This window comes from Sander vitreus, chromosome 4 (assembly GCF_031162955.1).
Source record: "Sander vitreus isolate 19-12246 chromosome 4, sanVit1, whole genome shotgun sequence".
NCBI classification, from domain to species: Eukaryota; Metazoa; Chordata; class Actinopteri; order Perciformes; family Percidae; genus Sander; species Sander vitreus.
The window spans coordinates 28,772,840-28,798,416 of NC_135858.1; the positions used below are offsets into that span (position 1 = coordinate 28,772,840).

At 40.9% G+C, this 25,577-nt stretch overlaps 1 protein-coding gene across 1 annotated transcript in view; it reads left to right on the forward strand.

Moving 5' to 3' along the window:
* Positions 1-1,631: 1,631 nt before the first annotated feature.
* Positions 1,632-25,577, forward strand: part of rspo4 (R-spondin 4) — a 57,011-nt gene continuing 33,065 nt past the window's right edge. The window contains exons 1-4 of the mRNA XM_078247320.1: positions 1,632-1,791; positions 15,450-15,638; positions 18,006-18,143; positions 23,318-23,524. Coding sequence (XP_078103446.1) covers positions 1,707-1,791; positions 15,450-15,638; positions 18,006-18,143; positions 23,318-23,524 — 619 coding nt within the window. The 5' untranslated portion in view covers positions 1,632-1,706. The remainder of the gene's footprint in view (positions 1,792-15,449; positions 15,639-18,005; positions 18,144-23,317; positions 23,525-25,577) is intronic.

Sequence of the window (25,577 nt, forward strand, 5' to 3'; positions counted from 1 at the left end):
TACCAATAATTTGCAACAGCAAAAACATTTTGAAAGATACATAATTGCCGCCCGGATTATTTTTTTTAAGCGAAAGAGGAGTATGTATTTGCCACGAGTATGTATTTCACTATCAGTATATTTAATTTGCAATATCTGCTTTTGGAATACATTATCCACTCGTAGCAACTAAAGCACGCTACAACTTTTCTTATGGTTAAGTTTCGGCACTCGCAGCTCTCTGTCAGGGTTAGGGAAAGTGTAGTCTCGCATTGGCAGACCTTCCTTCACAGCGCTGCGGAGGAGGGTCTGGCTAGTCTACACAGCATTCTGGGATGGGAGGAAAAACGTGCTCTGGTTTATTGGCATTTCTTTAAACCAATCATAATCGTCTTGGGCGGCACTAAGCGCCGTACGGAACAATGGTGCCGCTGCAAAATAGCAGCAACAGAAAACTCAGATTGGACAGATAGTCTAGCTAGCTGTCTGGATTTACCCTGCAGAGATCTGAGGAGCAGTTAACCAAAGTCCTCATAAATCCACCGGAGTTTAGAACGCCAACAAGGTAACGGACATCCAGCCGAAAAGAGTGAAATCCGGCGGAATTTCCGGCAGCAACGGAGCATTCCCAGAAGTGGAACGTCGTGAATATAGGCTAGGGAAAGTGAAAAGGGCTAACAGGTAGCTATAAAATAAACCTACCAGAATCCTCAGGGGGAGATGAACTGTAGATTATCAGGCAGAAGTAACTGATATGCGGAGAGTTTGGAGAAAGTAGATTCATCCAATATACTTTCTTTACAGGAAGGTTTACGATCAACCAAAGAGGTTGAGTTGTCTCATACTGTACGCACGTACTACACAACTGAGTCTGCCTTTAACACAACCTCTTCATCTCAGACTCGTAAATCGCAGACTTCCTACGTACCTGACTGCTTACCCACACAGACACAACAAATCAATCGCAACAAACACGGCAAGCTTTAATCAAACTTTAAACTCTCAGCTATGCTGTTCTCCTGCTGCTTTTATTCCACTCAGCGTGCTTGAATTAAGTTTACTGACTGCCCACATTTAATAGGGTTGCCACAGAAAACCACTTTGCCCAGTATACAGGCCAAGGAAACAAACAAGGATAATAAAAAGAAGAGACTGAACAACAATAGATAGAGCCAGGAGGAGGGGGCTAAAGATCAAGCTGGAAATATGGAACCACTTAGGCCCTGAGAGCGCACCCTATAAAGGGTTAAAGATGGCTACGGGATAAGTGGAGCTCGTTTATCGCAAATTTGACAGTGGTAGTTAAATGGTGAGTTTTCCCTCCGAGCTGCCAGTCTGGGAAAGCAGACAAGGCTCTCTGCTCTCCTCACCTCCGGTCTTTCCCCACTCTCCCGTGCTCTCCTTTTGTTGTTTATGGCCGGCTGTCTCCTCATCTTAGCCTTTAAATCCTCCTCGTGAAGCTGGACAAAAGGAGAAGAGGATTTTCTCATCTGTCTCTGCTCTCTTCTCGCACCATTACACTCTCTATTTTTCATTGCTGCTTTGGGCCTGCAAGACTATCTTCTCCACTTCATCGCCATCCATCCCATTCTTTTTTAACCCCTTTTCCCCCCTTCTTGTCTCTTTCTGTCCCTCGCTGTGGAACTAAAATCTTCAACCTGCCACCCCTGGAGTGCTCGCAGATGTCCACAGCCTGGCGCTGAAGCGGGCGCTTGCCAGTAGCCCAGATGCATTTGCGACTCGTTGCCATTGTGATGTCCTTCCTATGCGAGGTGATCAAAATGGGGTCTGGCGTGGTGCAGAAGCAAAGCGGTGAGTACACTGAGAAAACAAACTCAAAGAGGAGTTTGGGCTTGAACCTATAAAATGAGAATTTCTGCAGTCACTTGTTGTAAACTCTCTTCAGTTTCTTAGTGGTTAACGGAGCTGATATATTTCACATGACGGAACTGACTGGATTCTGTACATCCGTCCATAATACAAAATGCAAACATGCAGAAATGTTCATTAGAAAATGGATATACTAAAATTCTTTAACAAGTGATACATTTACAACAAAAAACAAAAAATAAGTATTACTTTAACATGAGGAGACAGTATAACATGTAAAAGTTGTTTCTTATTAAATAAAGTTTAAAACTAGAATAACAAAATGTGTTACTATCATTTAAGATATTTGTACACTAGACAGCAGGTGTCGGTTAAAAAAAATAAAAAGCTGTTGAAGTTGATGTTCTTTGCCGTTTATTCAACTGTTATTTGTATTTAATATTGGATTAAAGAAACAGAAAAAAAATGGTTTCTCAGTACAGGATGTCTCCTCACTATCGTTAGGCGATGTAAACATTAAAATAACAGGCTATCAAGGTTTTATTTCTCTGCTCTAATCCAGGATATATGACATTACATGAAGAGGTTGATGCCTTGCTCAGTAGTCCTTTAACAAGACCGACATTTGTCATTTTATAACCGCTTTTCCATCCAATTGCTCCAATTTCAGAAATCAAACACTTTTATATTACTCTGCCGGACAAGTTCAATTTGGATTATTTAGAAATCTTAAATCACAAATTTAGCCCCCCACACCCATGCAAAAGAAGAAAAAAGGAGAATAAAAAAAAAAAATGTATATTATATATATATATATATATTTTTTTTTTTCTCTCTCTTTTTTTATTCTTTTGCATGCCTCACTGATATCAGAGGCTGAATTGTCACTCCTTGTTAGGCTCTGCACCAGCAGACACTCCACAGTGGTTGGAAATTCTCCTGGAAACCAGATTTGTGGCTAATGAGTCCTTATAACCTTAATCTAATAGAGGGGGATCCGGTCTCCATTACATCGTGATTTTGGCTTCTGATGTTTCCACACGGAAATAAAGAGACATCAATAAAGAGACATCAATCAGGAATAACCCATCAATGGGTTATTCCTGTTATTTTATATAACAGGAATAATCCATCATACAAATCAAGTATCTGATTAAAAAAAAAAAGATATGACAATTGATGAAAATTTGAGCAGTCGTAAAAAAAACTGCTGGTTTTAAACTACATAACTTTATGGAAATTCTAGAACGAGACCTTTAATGTGCAATAAGTCATCACACAAAAACTACTCCTTGAAAGAATTGGACAAATGTTAAAACAAATCTTATATTTTTAGCATGACAGTGTGCAAAGTTGAAATTAAAATCATATTACTGTTGTCTAAAATGATACAAAAATTACTTTTGAGTCTTGGATGAAGGCATTTGATGCTAATAGATCAGAACAGCTTGAATCTAGAAATCATTTTTAGGTCTGAGGGGTCAAATGCTGGTTGTGGGCATGACAGGTTGACCCGCTGTCAGAATTCATCACTTCACATCGGAGGGATTTACGTTGTCATTTCATCCTTCCCTCCCGCCTTCATCCTCCCCCAGTACCCCTTTTTCCCTCCTCACACCCCCTCTTCCCAAACTCTCCCAGCCGTTCACCCTCTGTCACATCTGGACCTGGTTCTCTTAGCTGTTAACACACACACACACACACACACACACACACACACCTGAAAAGGTTTGAAGTGTTTCAGAGCAGAACACTGAACTGTAGAGGTCAGGAGGTTGGACCCATTATTTTGCCCATTAGTGTTTCTGTAAGGTTACTGTAGGCGATTGTGAGCACCTGTGAGAATTCAGAGGGAGTGAGACTTTACATTGTGGTCTAATACCCATATTACACCACAATTAACCCAACATTCTGAAAAGTGAAACCAGTGCTGAAGCTCCCTAAACCTGCATTCTATCTAATTTCCAGCAGGAGGCGACTCCACTGGTTCCAAAAAGAAGTCTGTTTCTATAGAAGTCTAAGGGGAAATTATCCTACTTCTCCCTTGATTTATTACCTCAGTAAACATTTTCATAACAAGTGTATGCTCTCAATCGCTAGTTTCTAGTAGTATTCTTCAATACAGCATGATGTTCATTTTGTAAATTATGGTCCCATTTATTTTAAAATAGACGATAAAGCAGGCATTTAGGCGCGTGGCTACACGCCGACCTGTCAATCAGGACAGAGGCTTAGCAATGCTATCCATGGCACGGTGGGCATTAAAATAGACCTGAACTTGTTTTTGGGTTGTCATATTTAACTTTGATCCTCTCACTGTGCGTTTTCACGTCATCAAAGTTAGTAGTTAACACTTTGTTTGGCTAAAAATGTCTTGTTCAGCGTTATGACAACCAAGCTTGCTAGCTACCGCTACCTGGTAACTTAAGGGAAAGTCTGCAGATTTTCTGTCATGCCGTATATGCAGATGAACGGCCCCAGTACCCTGAGGTCCGTGTTTAGCCAGCAAATCTTCACTTGGATGACTCACGTCTGAAGGGTTGAAAATCGACAACTTTCCCCCTTTAGCCATTTAGCTTAGCAGCGCCATGAAACTATAAACACTGGCTTGGCCGCGTCATCCTCCCCAGCTCCACCCTCGCGTCAAAAATCGTCACATCCAGTTGCAAAAACCAAGATGGTGACAAACTCGAGGCTTCAAAACAGCAGTCCACAAACCAATAGGTGACGTAACCGACGCCCTGCCCATTATTTTTACAATCTAGGCTTTTATTACAATTACAAAAACAGAATTTTCTTTTGTAATGTAAAATGTAATTTTCTCTTACATTTTGGACTTCGCAGCAATGACGTTTGATGAGCTTGGAAATAATTATGTCTTGTTTAAATGCACATCAAAAGTTATTCATCCAGTGTTTGCACTCTGCATTGTCTACCCACAAACAAAAGGACACGCTGTGAAGTGTGTTCACACAGCAACTAAAGTGATGGGGACGAAAGAGCATCCCTCCCTCCGAAAGCTCTTTGAGAAGACTATTTAGGCTAGGAAAATGATCGCGGACCTTTCCCACGTCCTGTATTCAGAATATGAACTGCTCCCATCAGGAAGACACTATAAGGTTCCAATTAAATACAGGAGAATATGCCTAAATAGGTGCAACAACTCTATCATCCCTCTGTCAGTGAATCTCCTAACCTCATGGACATCAGGAGGGTGTGAAATTGCACGTATTTGAATGCACTTTAATGTCTGTTACAAACGCATACAATTAAAGTGCAGTATGTGGCAGCCTGTATGTCCAAGACAAATGTCCCTAGGGACAAATAAAGTAATCTTGAATAGGGCTGCACGATATGAGGAAAATATCTAATTGCGATTATTTTGACTGATATTGTGATATGATTCACGATATTGTAGGCAATGATACATTTTATATCATTATTTTCATAAAAGAAAAAAAAAAAAAGAAAGAAAATTAAAATGATTATAGTGGGATTATTGCGAGGTTCTGTACCAAACAAAGATGTTTTCTATAGTCTGTAGGATAGGATTTGTAGACTAGGACATCTGTGCAGCACCACAATACTTGTTTGTACTTGAATGGTTTGACACATATTTTGCCTTGAACAAATGTTGTCCCAAATGGGAGACTAGATCTGCAGTCAGGAGTGCAAGAGAATTAAAAAAAGACATACAAACAACATACAAATAAACAAAAAGGCAACAATACAAAGACATGAAGTACAACAGTGTTTCCTATACACAATATATACACCACAGGAACAATCTGCACTCAGCACATTGGAGAAACCCATCATTCAAAGTCTGGGGTGAGACTATAAAGATGCAACACAACTCCCCTGTTATTACGTGATGAAAAATGTGTTAAATATCTTTAACCCAATTGCTATCAATTGTCCGGACATCCACACATGTGTCATAAGGGACTGCACATCTTCACACGTCACCACACCTGGCACATTTTTCTTGTTAAATGTACACATTGTAGAGCATTGTGGGTATTTTGGCTCCATCTACAGAAGCAGCGGCTGCTGTATGTTACTGGGAAATCGCACCCTAAAACGGAATTCTTGCCATTTCTATAAGTGAGGCGGTGGAGGCTAATCCCACCTGAACTCACCTTTCATTTTGTGATCTTTTTTATTGGCAACATGACGTGACATGATGAGTTTAACCTTCACAAGTTGATATCCAATATAACAGCAAAGTATGATGTAGGATCATACTGATCCATGTACAAAATCTGAAGATTTAAAAAAAGAATAAGTAATAAATGGCCTTTTGGTCTGTTTATGTGAAAAATATTTTCTGATAATTAGGTCATTGATTTAGAAACAAGCAACATTTACAGCTGACATAAAAGGACACTCAATGCCATGAAATGTATATTTGAATAAACTGAAAAAAAAATCATATGATCATAGTTAGATTTGTGACGATTAACAAGCCCGGTTTATCACTGAAGTACACACGAGATTAGTATTTTTAAAAAAAGGTCTGCATGCTACATTACCAAAGCTCAAGATTTTCACATTCAATTTTCTGTCATGAGAGTAAAACTGCTTTGGAGAAGCTGTAATGTGATTTGGTTATTTGTTTTGATTGTCTTTTGTTTTGCCCAAAACGGATTCTTACAGCACTGTGTCTTGGGGAAAAAAAACAATCTTACATTACATATTTGGCATTTGTTTCAGATGTTTCTCTGTCACAACTTGGTGGCGTGTCCATCAAACCATTAGAAAACACGTATCATGAGACTTTATTGTTCTATTCAAAACCATCTAAACATTTCTCACCCTCACCACATCATGTGAATTCAGTTTTAGGGTGGAATGCCCCCTTTTTAAATACTTGCATGTTTCCCTGAACCCCCAGTGGAGCGTGTTACACCTGGTGCTTGTTAAAAACACAGTGCAATCCCATGCAAGGTCAAAGGTCACCATTTTACGCTACCTAAACCTGCCGCGCCTCTAAAAGTCCCTTAAGCCTGCAGATCGATAGCACATGTGAAAAGAAATGCTTTTCAGACAAGTCGAGACCGCAAAAATCAGGGAAATGAGTTATTCTGGGGAAATGTGCTCCGTTCTTCTTTTCTTTACCTAGTCGTCATCTTCCCATCTCTATTCTTAAACTATTAATAACTCTCCCAACTCTTCTAAACTGAGATTACTTGAAAACATATCCTTAACATGTGCAGGGTCAAAGGTCATTGTTAAGTGCTACCTAAACCGGCACAAAACAATGACAGATTGACAAGAGAATCACTAAAAGTTTGGGTTTGGAGGCCCCTCAAGAGTCAAATGTCAAAGTGTGACAAAATGGGTCACTGAGTGTTGAGTGCTGAGTGTTGTGAAACAAAGTCTCCTTGACTTCTTATTATGTATTGTTTGTCTTTTTCTTTGGTGTTTTGGTGTTTCTGCTCTGCATCATTTCCCAGGTATCACCTGTCGTTCTAAAAACCAGTGGTGGAGGAAGTATTCAGATCCTTTACTTCAGTAAAAGTACTAATACCACACTGTAAAAATACTCTGTTACAAATAAAAGTCCTGCATTGAAAATGTTACTTAAGTAAAAGTATGTATCATCAGGTAAGTAAGTATCATCAGGAAAATGTACTTAAAGTATTAAAAGTAAAGAAATATTCTCACATTTTACAAACTGGAAAGGATCCAACCAGTTGTGTGTTTAATGGTCTAATCATTTCAGCTGGACCTGTAGGCCGTTACATTGCTGGCTAGTTTCATTTATAATAAAACATCAGATATCATAAACTACATGTGTTTTATGTGCAAACATCTTAATTTGGAAAGTAACTAGAAACTAAAGCTGAATGTAGTGGAGTAAAAAGTACAATATTTCTCTCTGAAATGTAGCGGAGTAGAAGTAGAAAGTGGCATGAAAAGAAAAGACTCAAGTACAAGTACCTCAACATTTGTACTTAAGTACAGTACTGGAGTAAATGTACTTAGTTACATTCCACCACTGCTAATAGTGTAGTAGAATATACTGCGATGTCCTTTTCCATGTTTTTTTCTGTCACATTTCTGAAAGGTTTCTGAAGGTGTGTCCGAAATCCCGGGTCAGCTCCTTCGTAGTTTACATTTCTTGACCGAATATGTCATAACTGGCCAACAGCTTCGGGCCAAGCTCAAAGACTCCTCCAAATGTAGCGAGAGGTGCAGCTTGTTGTTGCCAGAATTTAGAAAATTGTTTGTTGCCCTCAGTTTCCTATGCATACTGGTCAGTGTTTAAGGTGTGTTCCCGTCAACTCAACTGAAGTCCCTTTAGCACTGAACAAAAAAACAACTAACATCTGGTTTTTGTGTGCAGTGGGAAAGGTTACAATCGGCATTCATTCCTGGGACATATGACTGCGGAAGTCACATGTTATTTATCAGCAGTAATAGAAGCATGATACCCAGGTGGACACGTTCATAACGGTATTAAAGGCTTGTCAACACCATCGGTAACTTCTGAGACTCATCTCAGCCGCAACTTCCGTCTCTCTTTGTGCAAGCAGTTCCAAATTAGTCGGCACCGAGTTTAAAAGAGAAACTAAATAAGTCACGGACGTAAAAAAGAAGCATCCACCATAACATTTTCACTGGCCTCCAGGCTGCCTTCTACTGTTTACTAACCCTATTTTCTGGCGTGTTTGTGACACCAGAAAAAATGGCAATGGGAAAGGAGTTTATTTTTAGTTTATCTGTGTTTTTTGCCCCCAACGGCTCCTTTCAGGCAGCACTGCCTGGCACTAGGATTAGGCACTGGTTCGGGTTAGGTGCCTTGGAGGCAGTGTTTGCAGCGCTGCCTGGAAGGAGTGGTTGGGGGGCAAAAAATACCATCGAGCCTATTTTTAGCGGGTTTTACCAAGTTTAAAAATATAAAAACGCTAATTTTGGTGAGAAAAGTTAAGATAAGTCTAAAATCTACAATTTATCTGACTAGCTCAGGGATTTCTGAGCAGCTGTGTAGGCTATTAGTTGAACCAGATTTCTATCAGAACAAGCACATGTTCAACTGAACTGCAGCTAAACCATAGCCTTTACATTACTGGAAAGTCTTTCCTTCAAGGGAGGGGGGGGCAAGGGTGGCTAGTGTCCCCGTAATATTAAGCCTCAACCCCCCTTTGGCCCCCCTAACTGTGGCAAATATTTTCATACATTTTTAACCCCACCTTTATCCCCAAAGAGGGGACATTGATACTGTACATCAAATGCAGGTTAACACTGATTGAGTATTCTTGTGTTTATTGTTACGTGTGTATCGTTAGTCTTGTGTAGAACCAAACCTTTGGAGGGTTGGTGGTATGTAACACTCGTACTTAATATATTTGGTACGCCTAAATTTGCATGTGGCCCCAGCCTGGCCCCTCCATCCCTGAAATGGTCTAGAACTGCTGCTGCCGTTGCCGCTTGTCGTGTTTGTCAGATAATTAGTAGTCTCGCTTTGCCAGACCATCCACATGCTGCGGAGGGGAGGAGTGTCTGGCTAGTCCACACAGCATTCTGGGATGGAAGAAAAACTTGCTCTGGTTTGATGGCATTTCTTTAAACCAATCACAATCGTCATGGGCGGCGCTAAGCGCCGCACGGAGCCGCTGCAAAATAGTCGTGCGAGAGAAAACTCAGATTGGACAGATAGTCTAGCTAGCTGTCTGGATTTACCCTGCAGAGATCTGAGGAGCAGTTAACCATAGTCCTCAGAAATCCACCGGAGTTTAGAATGCAAAAGGAAGGAGGAAGGAAACGGACATCAGCGAAAACACATGCATCCGGTGGAATTTCCTGCGGCACCAGAGCAATCCCAGAAGTGAAATGTCAAGGATATAGACTAGATAATTAATAACCCTGTCTCTGGCATTAAAAATGAATTGAGAAAGAAGTGACATCTTCCCTCACAATGACACAATGATATAAATTTGATTATAGCGTTGCCTTTAAAAGAACATACATTGTCAAATATATTAGAAATGAACCTAAACCTTAGTTAAACCAGGTCTGCAGCAGATCTAAGTTAAACCTCAGATACACTGAGCTCTACAGGAGTCTAGACACAGCAGCCGGGATCAGACTAAACCAGAGGTGCAGTTTAGCTGAAGAGTTACTCCACATCAATGTCAATAATGCCAGGAATGAACTCCACTGCAGCTTGGACACGTTGTTGTTAGTTACAAGACTTAAATAAATGGAAGTGACAGGATATTCCTTTTTACAAAGAACCAGTTCCAGTCACATTCATTGTTTGACATTATGTAGAGTATTTAGCTAATGCTGGAGGTACATGAAGGGAATTTAGTTCTTTCCCAGGGAAAATTTGACAGGACTCAAACTGCTGATGGACAAATTGGCCGTTAGGGATTTTTATCTTTCAATCACATGTTACTGGACAGTCTCTGTAACACTTGACTGCTCAACCCTCAGTGGGAAAACCTGCAAATATGTCTTGAAAATGAAGGAAAGCCCTACCCTTGTAGTCCATTATTTTCTGACCAAGCACGTTAAAATATGAAGCCAAAGCGATACCCAGAGCGTTGGAAAATGACACCAAGGTGTCATGACCGTCAGCATTTGACGAGTTGGGAGTGAGAATGTGTTGAAACTACAGCCCCGTTACTGACTTTTACTTATTTCACTCCATATATTACTACAGTACATATTCTATATCTGCCTACATATTTCCCAAATTGCCAACAAAAAAAACTGGGATTGAAAGAGTACTTCCAGAATATTGTTCTCAAATAAAAGTACTGTAAGACATTTTACTCAAAAGTAAAATCATGGTAAAAATGTAGTTTAGTAAAGTAAGAAGTAGGTCAGTTAAATGTACTCTGAGTAAGAAAAATATGTGATACTACTGTTAAATTAAAGAACATATTTAGGCTACAAAATAAATTGCATAAAATGTCGACGTACACACAGTGGAACAACATGAGCCCTTATGTCCAAACCAAACACACATTCCATTTCTAGAGACGACATTCTTCAGCCTGTTCATACAACTGATCACCAATAATAAATACACAGCCTCCTTCCTCAGTTCAGCCTCACTCGATTTAACCAGAAGGAGGCAAAACTCAGACAATTTAACAAAACTGACCATTAATAAAAAATAAAAAAAAAAAGGGGCTGTGGACAACGCAGCAGGTGCAACAAGCAATATTAAGCCACATAAAATAAATAACTGGAAACCATCTCATATAGAATCAACAGCAGAATAAAACATCACAAAAACAACACAGAGATGTGTAACACTCCACAGCAGCTGCAGCCACAAACGCATATTACAGCAAAGGTGAGACAGAGCACGCACACACACACACACACACACACACACACACACACACGGTGTTGACGTAGTCACCGTGAGAGGGACTTTAATGAGTTTGTTGTTGTACTCACCTGTCTGGACGTCATTCTGCAAGTCTTGAGTCACAAAGTCCTCCACAATTTGCATAATGTTAATATAACCAGTCCACTCAGCCTCTCTGTCCCAGTATAACCAGTCCACTCAGCCTCTCTGTCTCAGTATAACCAGTCCACTCAGCCTCTGTCCCAGTATAACCAGTCCACTCAGCCTCTCTGTCCCCAGTATAACCAGTCCACTCAGCCCCAGTATAACCAGTCCACTCAGCCTCTCTGCCCCAGTATATCCAGTCCACTCAGCCCCAGTATAACCAGTCCACTCAGCCTCTCTGTCCCCAGTATATCCAGTCCACTCAGCCTCTCTGTCCCAGTATAACCAGTCCACTCAGCCTCTCTGTCCCAGTATAACCAGTCCACTCAGCCTCTCTGTCCCCAGTATAACCAGTCCACTCAGCCTCTCTGTCCCAGTATAACCAGTCCACTCAGCCTCTCTGTCCCAGTATAACCAGTCCACTCAGCCTCTCTGTCCCAGTATAACCAGTCCACTCAGCCACTCTGTCCCAGTGTGCTCCTTAAAGCTTTCACAAACAGCAGAACGTCCTCACACTCCTGAAGGTAAAAGTGTAAGCAGGAGTCACTACCGGAGGATCCGCCATGAGCATGTTAGCATTTAGCATGTTAGCCACACCCAGCATGCACCTGTTGGTCAGGGACAGGTGTGTTTGATTTGGGTCAGTTAGCATGCTTGCTAGATGGTGCATTAAATTAGTGATTAATTAAGGTAGATGCAATCTTTTTTTTTTTTTTACTTTGCTACAATAATGCTATCCATAACCTTCTGGAGCCGCAGACACACCAGCAGCAACACTGTCACATGATATGTGTCACATGACGCTTCCTGTACACTAACTAACTAATTTCCTTTGGGATAAAGGAAGTTTTATCTTTTAGCTTAAGACAGACAGGTGGAGAGACTCACCAGCAGCTTATTCTCTGCTGCTGATGTATCACCTTTCATCTAACTACTTAAGTAAAAGTAAAATTACTGATTTTTTTTTAAATACTCAAAGTACAAGGATTACACAAAAACGACGTTGTTACAGTGAGATGTCATTCGTAATTCTACCCCAGTCAAAAGTGCAGGTGGGGAGGTAGTGATTACTTCAAGTTTGAATAAAACAAGAATGTGGACTTCTCAATGGACAACATCTTGTGTTGTGGCTGCATTGTATTCTGGTCTATCAAGGCTTCTGTTGGTAGAGAAACTGCTATTGCTGCCTCTTCCATGATGGATTTGTCCCCTGCTAAACTGAAGTCACAGGGGTTAAAAGGCTCTTCAGCACTTGTTGTTGATAAAGTGCAGAGTATATTTTCATCAAGGATTCCCCTTGATGAATCCTTTAAAATAGTTCTGATCCCTAAAAAAACTAAAATGTCTACAATCAGACCCATGATGCATAAGATTCTTCCAAAGCCTGCAGTGGCGACACAGATACAGTATAGGAACATTATGTGTGTTCCTCTGTACCTTTTTCATTTACACACTTCAGAACAGATGGCAACAGATTCATGGTATGTGTCCACATGGCGTTTTTTGAGGGCAGGGATTGCCCCACTTCCCAGCATTGGACGCTTGATGGGCTCGCCACTAGCAGTTATCAGTTTCTCTTCACTGACCTCTGAAAAGCAAAAAGAACAATAAAAACCTCCTACAGCCGTGATGGCTGCACCTGATTGGACGAACGCTTCATTCGTGGGCTGTCTGCTCCCGGATTTCAAAACGTACCAACATGGTGGCTCGTTTGGAAACGTTTGCTTATTTTACGAAAATAGTTCACCGAAAAGTGTTTCTGAAGGCATTTTATGAGAGGAATAGGCTATGCTGTTAATTAATCTGTCTTCATTTTAGATCGGCAAAAGTCAGTTTAAAAGATTTTCGTGAGTTTCAGAGAGGTGGCGGGTCGAACTGGACCCCCCTGATTTGCATGACGTAGCCTGGATTCAGCTTTATGCAAATGAATAGCTGGCAACTTGGTGCCCCGCTTCTCGAAAGTTGCTGCGACGCTACCAGAATGCATTGTGTGGCTGCTTACTATGAATGGGAAGTGTGGAAATGACGCTTGGCAGTGGACTTCAGGCTGCACACTGTCTTGTAAATATTTTTATTTCTAAATATTTTTTGTTAGAATTTACAAAAAGAAGTTATATTTCACTTCACAGAGGCTGAAACGTTGCATGAACTGTCACCTTCAATTATCTCAGTGACCTGATCAAACATGTTGCATTTATCAAGTGTAAACCTTTTCAGTGGCTCATACACACACACACACGCACACATGCACACACATGCACGCACACACAGCTAGTGAACCAGATGGAATGTAGCTGGTATGTCATGAGAGTGAACCATCCATCAGCCATCTTTACAGAATCAAGCGCTGAATGTGGAAAAAAACTGCCCTGCTCATCGCATAACAATCTAACCACAGGCAGGCTACATACACACACACACACACACCAAGTACCTACAGACACAAGGACGCTGGCAGTCGACCACAAGTATTTAGTAAGGATCAGACTATTGTGACGATTGTTCAGAGTAATGCAGACTCACCGCCTGCCCTTCACCTCCTCAGATTCTTCCCATCTTTCCATCCCTCTTTACTTCGTTCCATCCGTCTTTCCATCCCACCTTGCCTTTCTTTCTGTCCCCCCCCCCTCCCCTATATCCCCGTCACATTGGAAGCATTCCTACTTTCTCTGTTGAGTCCTGTGTGAATCTGGGAGCAGACATCGATGCTCACTGATATAATATAATAAGACTTACTTTGGCTTAGACGTAAGCCTAACTGTCATGCTACCAAGATGTGAAATCTATCGGCAGTGAGCTGCACAAATCAGGACTGTACTCACTTTGTGTGCCAGAGGACAAGAGTATACTTTTTATTTTCCTCAGTATGTTTGATGGGTTTGTATTCTACGAATTTGTTTAGAAACATGCAGCTGCATACTGTGCACATACCTTCTTATAAACTGTATACTGGGCAGCAGATTTTTTTTTTTCCAAATTATTGGGAAATTAAGCATTTGATCAAAAGAATGCCAGTGAGTCTCACAATGCGGCTAAACTGTCAATATTACTCTCTGTGACTGTGGCTTTTTTACATGAAGATGCAAACAGGATACTGTACCTAAAATTTGTCAGTCAACATTAATGGTTCTGTAGTAATACCAGACTCATTCTGTAAGCAAGAATCTGGAGATGAATCCAACGAATCCAAAAGAATAGTCTCGGGAAAGAACTTGTTTTGGTGGAACATTTGCACCACGCAAAAGATCAGGCTTCGTCCTGGAAATGTACTTTTGTTGATTCAGACTATTATTTCAGTGACCTGATTTTTCCTTTACAACGGAGGAAATACTGTGGCTGACGGTCCTCAAATAAATAGGTGTGCACACGGAGAACAAAGGTGCTGAAAATAAACAGCAGATTCAACAACAAAGAGAAGAAAAATGACACTTATTTGACAAAGAAAGAAGAAATGTATTGCTTATATTTTGTTAGGATAGAAAAGGAACTCTATTCTTTTCGAAATGTTAAAAATTAATTAAGATTCAAGTTGTTGTGGTCAGCATGTTTGAAGTGGTATTCATCTCATTTTGGAGAAAAAAAGGTATCACTTACCACCTACCAATCCTACCTTTCAGAACAGCCAATAAACTTAAAAAAAAAAAATGCATTAAATAAAATAATTACTGCATTAACATTTAATTTTTCAAAAGTAATTATAGTTCCACGTTACACCTTTTTAAACAACGTGACACCGGCTCCGACACTCCAAGACAGTTCTGAATACATCTTTTTAAAGAATCACTTTTTTCTAGGAGTACAGAATAATTCATTTGTAATTTAAGATTTGCATTTGATTTTCTTGTCCGGAGAAAGACTAGCTGTACAGTATTAGTAGTGTTAAAAGTGGGATATGTTGTGACTACGTGTGAATGTCTTCCTTTCCTTCCCCATCTTCTCCCTGTTTCTCTTTCTTTTTTTCCCCAAAGATTCTTTTTTGGGGCATTTTTGGGCCTTTAATTCCACAGGACAGACAAAGACATAAAAGGAGAGAGAGAGAGGGGCAATGACATATGTGCGCCTGCTCTACCAACTGACCTAACCCGGCCACCTGTTTCTCTTTCTGTCTTTCCCTCATCTACTTTTCTTTTCTCCTCCTTCTCTGCAATCCACTCTCCTGCAGCTCACAGAGAGACATCAGAGGACTGTCGGAGCTGCCTGGAGTGTTCCCGTGACAACGGCTGTGTGCGTTGCCCCGAGCGACTCTTCTTGTTCCTTCATAGGGAGGGGATGTCTCACCATGGAACTTGTCTCCACGCCTGCCCCGCTGGACACTACGGCCAGAGAGGGAAGGACATCAACCGCTGCATGAGTACGTTTCTTTTTCCCCTGCACACATCTCTCCGACTAAAGAGTAGGGCTACTAACCGTTACTTTCATTATCGATTAATCTTCCAGTTATTTTCTCCATTAATCGGTCTACAAAATTTCAGAAAATAGAGCAACAATGTTCATCCAAGTCCAAGGTGATGTCTTAAAATGTCTTGTTTTGTCCAAAACCCAAAGATATTCAGTTTTATATGATATAAAACAGAAAAGAGCAGGACATCTCCATATTTGAAAACTGCCATTTTTGCATGAAAAGTTACGATTAATTGATTATCAAAATAGTTGGCGACTCTTTTTCTGTCAATCGACTACTCAATTAGTCAACTAATCGTTGCAGCTCTACTATAAAGTCTTTGCTGATATTAACTCACATCAGCACACATGACTCCTCTGACCCGAGTCACTGAATAGTGAAGGAACCGATTGGTTTTTTGTCGGATGGATAGAATTTACAAGTTCACTAACAACAGACAGTTTACACATTTGGACTAGCTCCGTTATTGAGATGCACCTCTCTTAAATCATTCCAGAAAAACACTGTGCCAATAAAAAGGTGCAGTTTACACGTATATGCAGATACAAAAACACAACATGTTATGATGAATATAAATAAAAGGCTTTGGAGGGAAGGTAACAAAGTAGCACATTAGGGTCAACAGCTCAGACTGGCAAACATACATTTATGTGAGCATTTTCTAATTTACCACATCTATGGTTAAAGCTACAGTGCGTAGTTTCTGTCGCCCCCATGAGGAATTACAGTACAACAAATGACAACAAAACTGTCGGTGCGTCCACATGATACAAGCCTTCCGTGATCGCGCACCACCCCCGCCCCTCCTCTACGCAGTTGCTAGTAGCCAAGGAGGACACGGAGGATTAAAAACAAATGATGGACTCTTCAGAAGAGGTAGTTATCTTCACTTGAGTTTCTGCGCGGGAAAGTCAGCGGACGACACAATCTTCTGATAGTCTTAATTAGCTTTGTAGCAACTCATTTGGTAATGGCTTGAATGTAACGGACGTTTATTAATATCAAAAAGTTACGCAGTAAAGCTTTAAGTTAAAGCACCTGCTTCCTACTTCCAATCGATCAATGATCCAATGCATTTTCATGAATGGGCTCGTATGATATCGTGCGGAACACTATTCGTGTGATGTCCTATGAAATAAGTGGCTGGTCACGTGACGACCGGTCACATGACAGTTAAGTTTAGCGGTCTTTACATTTACATTTAGCCGAGAAAAGGTGACTGTGAGACGGGTACAGAGCACCGTGAGGTGACGGTCCTTTCAGTGGCCGTTGCTGTTGAGTTTAGCCGTTAAAAAGTGAGCATCATATGGCGACGACAGTTAGGTGTAGACACCAAAGCGACTAGTTAAGATTAGAAAAAAGATTGTGGTTTGGGTTAATCACTGGCCTCCTGGGGCGACCTCCAGCTCACCCAGTAGAGTGTGCGCCCCATGTAGGCTGAGTCATTTGCAGCAGCCGGGGTTCGAATCCAACCCGCAGCCCTTTGCTGCACGTCATTCCCTCTCCCTCCACTTTCACTATCTTATGAAGTAAAAAGCCCCAAAAATAATCTTAAAAAAAAAAAAAAAACACCGGCGTCCTTAAGAAGTACTTCCCGGGACGCTTGAAAGCCCTAAAAAAGTCTTTTATGAGCGGTCTTATACAGCAGCTGCGGCAATCATTTTGGTGCATAGTACTGCAATAAATATGTGGAATATATACAAATTACAGTGCTTTACTTTACGTAGCTATACGTACTAATGGTTCATGAGAACAGCCTGAACTATTACAATTTTTTAAACAATCTAGCTTTTCTGCTTCTATTATCAAATCATACTGCCTCCCATGAACCTGGAACTTATCTCTCACTCATTCTTTTTGACTCGTGGTTTTCTGCAGCATTTAACCATAACTTGTTTAAACCGCTCCATCCTTTCTTTCCGTCCTGCCCACCTGGGTGTGGAGTAGGGGTGCACGATTCAGAAAATGTCACAATTCCATATCGATTTTTAGGCTCACGATTCGATTCAAAATCGATTTTCGATTCAAAAACGATTCTCGAATAAAAAAACGATTCACAGTATGTAAATGTAGTTACTTCTCCCATGTGATTGCAGTAGACATACAATAAAAATGTTTTTAAAAATGAATCGATATTTGGAATTCTATGAATCGATTTTGAATCGGTAGAGCTTGAATCGCGATTTGAATATGAATTGATTTTTTTTGCACACCCCTAGTGTGGAGTGTGACATAGGTGAAAAAGAGATTGTAGTTTCCTCCTGAATTTACCCAAATTGTTTATTCTCCTATGTGTGATGGTCTCCCTCCTCTCAGAGTGTCGCTCTTTGGACTGTGAGCACTGTTTCAGCCGGGACTTCTGCACCAAGTGTAAGCCCGGCTTCCAGCTGTACAAAGGCAAGTGTCTGACCCGCTGCCCAGGAGGAACCTTCGCCCACCAGACAGACTGCGTCGGTAAGTAAAGACGCGCTACAATTACAGCATTAATATTTGAGGAACTTACGTCAAACGACTAGAAGTATTCTGGGAGCTTTTTTAGCCTTATCAGAGAGCAACAGAAGGATACGTCTGAAGATATTCTATATATATATTTTTTATCATCAGTCAACATTAAATTGATCCTCCTAAGTATTGTGTGTGTATCAATGCCTGATATTATTCCTCTGTGCTATAGAGCTCCACTATTAAAAACACATCACTGGGCAACATGTTCCTTCATCACCATGAACACACAGACTGTAGTTTATTTTGACTTGATGCTACACACACCGTCCTGCTGCCACAAATACTCAGTAGAGCACCAGATGTGGATTAATCCACCACTGAAAATAGTCCCCAACAAATGCACGCTTTCCTCCTGTTTCTGTTTAAGTAATGTTTGCTAAAAACTACAGTGGCCAGCTGTTTTAGGAAATTACTGAGCCTTTAAAAAAATGCAACAATATATTTGTGAGCTATTGTTGAGCTGTCAAAATGTATTTCTTCATTGGGAACCAATGGGCTTGAGGCTTGAGTGATTTGTTGACAATAAGAAAAATACATACAACACCAGCTTTATCCATTAAACTGTGTCTTACTCTGCGACTACAGGCACACTAGTGGACAGTTTATGATCATTTTTCCAACATCCTCATTTCAGACACCTGCATTTGCCTTTATAGCAGTTTTGAGAAAGCTGAACATGCTAGTAAATGCAACAAAAACTGGAATACTACAGCATGTAAACGCCTTATCCAAGTTTCTGATCACTGTCTGCCATGTGTGTGTAGCCTAGATGCTTGCTAAATGTATGTGTCAGTTAGTCAAACTGAAATGATGCTGATAAATGATGTAATAGTGCTGAAGTCTGGCATATTCAATTACGACTGATCACATGTAGAAGCTACAGCACAGACTCAAAACTAGAATTATAGTGTGAATGCACATAATATACTTATTGCTGAGAACGCTGAAACCCAAATAACCTACTTGCAGTACACCGTTTTAAAACCTGTGTGACCTTCAGTGGCTTGTATCCTGTTATAAAGTGTGTGAACTAAAAGCGCATTGACCCCCAGCCAGCTATAAAATGCAGGTCTGCTTTGCAATGGACACACCAATGATACTAACCTGAGAGATTTATTAACAGAGATTTACTATCTGCTGTTAGATTAACAGCAGACACTTTCCCGCAAAGTGCTTTTCCTTTTATCCATGGTCTGTGTAACCCTGTGTAACATCCACTACAATGTAGTAAGAATGTACATTTATGAAATAGCTTGTAGTAGTGTTATGTAGTTGATATCAGTGTGAATTTGGACCAGAATCAGAAGAAAACTAGATTGTAAAGAGCCAGAGAATTGAACATCAATAAAGAAACTAAGAGACCAGGATAAAGTTGAGAAGTGTATTAATAAAGACAGACATGTGGCATATATACAGATAAAACACAGGTATGAAAAATAACAAACTAAAATAATAAAGTGCGCACATAAAAGAAACCCTTTTCAGTTCTATGAGCTCAATTGTTCTTTGATGACGTGAGTTCAGAGATGTTCAACGTTGGGGCCCATATGAGTTTTGGTTCTGTTTGTCCTACCACCATGAAGAAGGAATCCAAGGCTATCCGTCTAAGTTCAGAGTCTCGATCCTGTAGCTCGCCACCCAGCCAACTGGACTGGGAATCTTTTTAAACTCTGGAGATCTCTGGGATCTCAGGAGTCGATGTGGTTCAATATCCTTCTGTGGACTGGACCTCCCCTGCGTAGCATTTCTCAAATCTCCACCAAAAACCTTACCATTAAAACGTAATTCACTGCCTTTAACCCCGTGACGACAGTGGATTCAGGCACAGCTCTTTCGCTCGAGTGAATAACGGCAGCCTCCTACGTCCCGATGCAGGCGCCAAAAGGGACGTGAGGAGACGTAAATCTAGTGATCTAATGCAGCCTAGTTGATAGCTGATTGGTCAGCTCACAGACCATAACTGATTAGTCAGCTCCCGGACCCAAGTTCACCCGTTGGCTTATTCACAAGCCCATCAAAGCTAACAAAAGAATAAGTGAAAGTTAAATAATTTTCCACTATTTTGTCCCATAGATTTTATTGGTAAATAAAAGGAATGCCTTAAAATAAAATAATATAGGGGTGTCATTATCAAGCCTGGGCTACATCTGCCTCTCTGGCAACTTTTCTGCAGTATTTCATGTGTGAGCATTTTATCAGTTTGTGGGTTTTTTAGTCTAAAATCTGCAACTTTTAATATATTGCACCCGTTTCGGTGAATTACACTATGTGTCAGTGGTGACCATTAAACAAGAAAACAAAGAGAAACAAAGAAATCATTTAAAAAAAAAATTTGCGTAGATGAAATCATTGTTCTCAAAGAAGTGACATAATCAAAGTTAGCAAACTTCTAATCACATTGAATGCTGCTGACAGCTTAATGACGCATCCAATCTACAAGTTCTGCCTTTGGGACATTTTGTCTGAAATATAAAAATTCTTCTGAGAACTAATTCCTATCTTCGTCTGGTTCTGTGGACACGCATGTACTCTATTTCTTTCTCATCTTTTTTTCTTTTTCTCATATGGAGCCAAGCTTTCAATGTAACACATGATTCACCTTAAAAGTCTTCAGAGAACTTTTAGAGTGTATCTTCAAATCGCGTTGTGTCATAATCCATCCCTTCTTAGTGTGATATATTGTTGAATTCACTCATCATTCAGTGCTGTTCGGGACTCCAGATTCCCCCTCTGCTGTCCACCTGCACCATCTGCAGCTACTGTTGTTCCTTGGCATTGTGACCACATCTGGTTTTCATGGCGATATTAAGGTTTCATGTCACTGTTGGTACACACCTCAAGCAACTCCAAAAAAAACAGACCCCAAATCTGACAACGATAATGATAATTACCAAGAAATGTTGGCCCGTCTTGGCCGAGTCTGCTGCTTTTTCCGTTGTGGACCGCGTGGAAAAACTTGCGGCGATTGATTTTGTGGGTGACATCATTCATCAGCAACCAGTCACTCCGAGTTTAATGTCCCGTGATTAATGCTTCAGCTGGCATTCATCTATTCTAAATGATGGCAATGTGGTTGCGAGGGGTCTGAAGACAACATTCGTCTGAATAAGTTGTTACTACTCAATGGGTTGTTGTTGTAAATGATTTATCTTAATTATCTAAGTCCTTGCATTTCTCTAATCTATGTATTGAAAAGCACAATAAGACATTATTATTTTTTCAATTAAAGGAAAGATCTTCTGGCACTCTTAGACTGAGAATGAAAAATACATGTTAAAAGTCTTTATTTAGTCAGGCATAAAAAGGCTGACCACTTTCAAACTCTCGGGGTCTTCACCTGTCAGAAACCTATGGGGGACATCCTGGAGACTACGTCCATGTTTTATAGTCTATGGTCTTCACCTAAAAGTGCCTGAAGAACTTTTCTTTTCTGTTACCATTTTCTTCATCTTTGAGAGCACCTTAAAGAGTAACTTCGAGTTTTTTCCAACCTATTTTCCTATGTTGTTGTGTCTAAGTAGACTGGGTAAACCCAGCGTGATCTGCTGGCGATTTGATTACGCCCTGTAGCTCAGGCTGGAAACCTATACGTTTATCTATCCTGCTTCCATTACAAATTTGCAAGGAACCAATCACAAACGGGCTTATCCACCTGGCGCGCTATTGGCGGATTTAACACGATGACGATAGAGAAGCGACCAAGCAGCTTCTTGTTTACATTCAACAAGCCGGCCACCGAAGCGCAGTACTCCCTGGCAGCAGCCCGTGCTGCTACATCACCCGGATCGTTGGTCTGATTGGTTGAAGGACTATCCAATTGCGTACAGAGTCATTTGAACTATGCCCGTTGATCACGCCTCTTGTGCAGTAGAAAATACAGAGCAGACTCCCCAGACTAATGTTCAATCTTAAAAGATTGAGCTTGATCTGGTGATAGCCAGACTAGTGACTAAGTGACTGATGGGAACAATGGGCCTAATTCACCAATATCTTCCTAGGTTTTTTCTTAAATTTGTTCTTAAGAAAGTTCCTAAGATTCATGACGTGTTCTCAAACAGCAAAATTGTTCGCAGGTTTGTTCTTAGAATGATGAATCCCAATGTCTTCGTAATTTGAAAGCTTGTGCCCGTTGCTCCTACTTAGCATAGGTAAACGCCCCGTTAATTCCCATAAAAGGGCGTGAGATGGCAGGGCTGTGTGCACACTTAAGAGAAATGTCAAAAAGACATGGTAAAGACTGTGGAGGCCTCGACTCCAAAAGAAAGAAAAACTTTAGTAAGTGGAGGTACTGCTGCAAGAAGAAAAAAAGAGACATCATACTGTATTTAGAAGTGTCAGCAGTTCATACAAAGCAGCAAATAAAACCGATGCATGAAATGCAATTACCATAGACCGTTAACAGTCTATGGTATTTACTCATGCAGTGAACGCTGTATCCGGAGAAGGGCGCAGAACTGATGAAGTATATAGGCCTGGCACAATTCATACACAATGCAATTCAAAGTGATTTACGAATGAGCAGAAGTGTAAGTATAGTGCGTATTTATTAAAACAAACATACATATGATTATGTGTAAAATAATGAAAATAATGTTACAAAATTATAAAGAACGGATTAAAACGGTATAACTACTTATTTTGGGCAATCATGTCAGCTCTCAATTGTGCATAAGAGTGTTCTTGAGTGTGCGTAGATTCTGTTCTTACCTAACACACATACCATCATCTTAAAATAAGAATCTGAGCCTGTCAGCCGCAAAAACAGAACTTTTAGTGGACGCAACCTGACGATGCACATTTGCCCTATATGATTCAAATTCACGGCTTCCGCTTACAGTGTTCTTGCTCAATACTGGACAGTTTTTCAGTCAAGGTTTTTGTCCACATTAGTCACTTACACATCAATACATTGAAAAATAGGGTCCAGGTTGAAAAAACCCCCCAAAAAAACGAAATTACCCTTTAAGGGTCCATGGATTCATCTCATGTGAAACTGGTTGAGTACTTGGCTTCTGCAATCCTCTTGTCTTCCCCAAGATTGTCTTCTTTTCAGATATGTGGTTTTGTAAAATGCTATCTTTTGAGTCTGACCTTAAAAACGTCTTAATCCTCTGGTCTCTTAGAGGACTGTCTCCTGGCTCCGTTGGGAGAGTGGAGCGACTGGAGCGTCTGTTTGCGTGACGGCGTCCCCTGCGGCTTCAGGTGGGGCAAGCAGACCAGGACCCGGGGGCACGGGCAGTCCGGGAGAGAGCTGGAAGAGAAAGTGGCATCATTTTGCCCGTCCCACAGCGAGACACAGAGGTGCAGGATGAAGAAAAAGTGTCCTACAGGTGAGAAGGGGAGGAAGGAGGCAGATTACAAATGCAAACAGTTGCTGCAATAAATGGCTGCAATATTTTATTGTCATTATATATACATTTTAAATCTACCACAAACAAACTGCAGCAGAGACTGGCTGCTTCTTCTTTATTAAGTTGACTGCCAACATCTGTGAATTCCCTGCATTGTTTGGTCATGTACTGTATTATTTCCTGTGTTGACACACTTGTGCAATTTATAATGCCAAGTGGGAGAGATTTGACCTTATAAAAAAATTCAACATGTGCTACTTCAAATTAACACTTGCAGGCTGACGTTAACAGTTTTCCTTTCGGCAGCAGTGGCTTAGTGGTTTAGAAGGGGAGGGAAGCTTCCTTAGGTAATTTGAGGTGTTATGATGCAGACAACATTCAAAAGATCAGGGTTCTTTTTTTGTGACGGAGTCCTAATGTAGCTGCAGAACCAAAATACACTGTATGGATAGCGTCATGTTGTAATGTTGACACTGGGAATGGTCTTTGTTGAAAGATGAGGTTACTGACATTTTGTAACTTTAGTAGTAAAGCACATGATGTTGTTGTTTCCAAAGGGTGTTTCATAAACTTCTGCCAGTTATGCCAGACTTGCTATTTTCAGGAAATTCTGTGTCATAAAGCAAGTTCTGGCCAACATAATTTCCTATGTCACTTAGTCACAATGTAGTTAGTTTTCACAGTTAGCCTCTCTCTCTCTCCCTTTGTTACTGCTGTATTGTGAATATCCAACCCAGTCTCACGGCAGTTCGTGTGAATGTCACATTATTTTTAATCTATTGATACGTGTTCACGGGGACGTTTTTCTCGTTTTTTACGTGGTGGCCAGCACAAAATGCCCTACGGGGAAAGGACGCCTCACACGCCGGGTGACGGCCGCTGGGGTCGCGCCACAATAACAGGATGGCGGAGGTTGGGTTTAGGAAAAACACTACAGGGAAAGGGCGCCTCACACGCCGGGAGACGGCCGCTGGGGACGCGCCACAATAACGTGACGGTTGTGATTAGGAAGACTACAGGAAACAAAACGCCACACGTGGGACGCGATCCCCGCTCGCCCGGGTAAAAGCCCTGTGTTGTTTGACCCATCCACCAACCCGACCAACCTCCCTGCGCGGATTTTCGGCTTTTTATACTATTCCCTACCATTTTCGTGCTGTGACCACGAAATATGCTTCCCATTGAAATACATTACTTCACATTTTCGTGCTGGTCACCACGTAAAAAACGAGAAAAACGTCCCCATGAACACGTATTAATAGATTATAAATAACGTGACATTTACACGAACTGCTGTGAGACCGGGCTGGAATATCACATTTAAACTGCAGCACCATTACTACTTTGTTACGGTTGGGGGACGATCGAGGTCATGGTTCAAATTAGTCTTGTATTGCCAGCTCTATCTACACAGCACTGCAGTGTATGGTCTGGCTACACTACAGATACATTCTGGGATAGGAGAAAAAATTTGTTTGCATTTCTTTAAACCAATCGCAATCGTTTTGGGCACCGCTAAGCTCTGAACGCAGCGACGGCGCCTCTGCAAAAGTCTCGGGAAGGAACTTGTTTTGGTGCAACATTTGCACCCCGCAAAAGAAAACGCCACATACAATATTAAATGAAGTTAACTGTTCACACAATACAGTAACGTGAGCTATTTATATTAGCTGGATACATGGTTAAATTTAATTTGCTCTTACCAGTGTATCACCGTGTCTACTTCATCCACAGCAATCCGACCAATCGGTCCCAAAACAGACAGTTAGTGAGACAATGTCGTAAACATATTCTTTGTAAATATTTACAATCATTCCCCGAAAGAATCAAGCAGGCCTGCCTTGTCGCACCATCCAATGTATTTTTTCAAAACTCGCCATTTTCAGCGTGTAGCTTGCTAGCTCGAAGTTGTGAAGGGATTTTGAGAACAACATACAGAGAGAGGAAGGCCTGACCAAAACTCATTTGGGGTAGGAAATGGGAAAAAAACTGCGGTCTCCCGTGTTGAAGTCCGACTTTTTGCTGACTCATC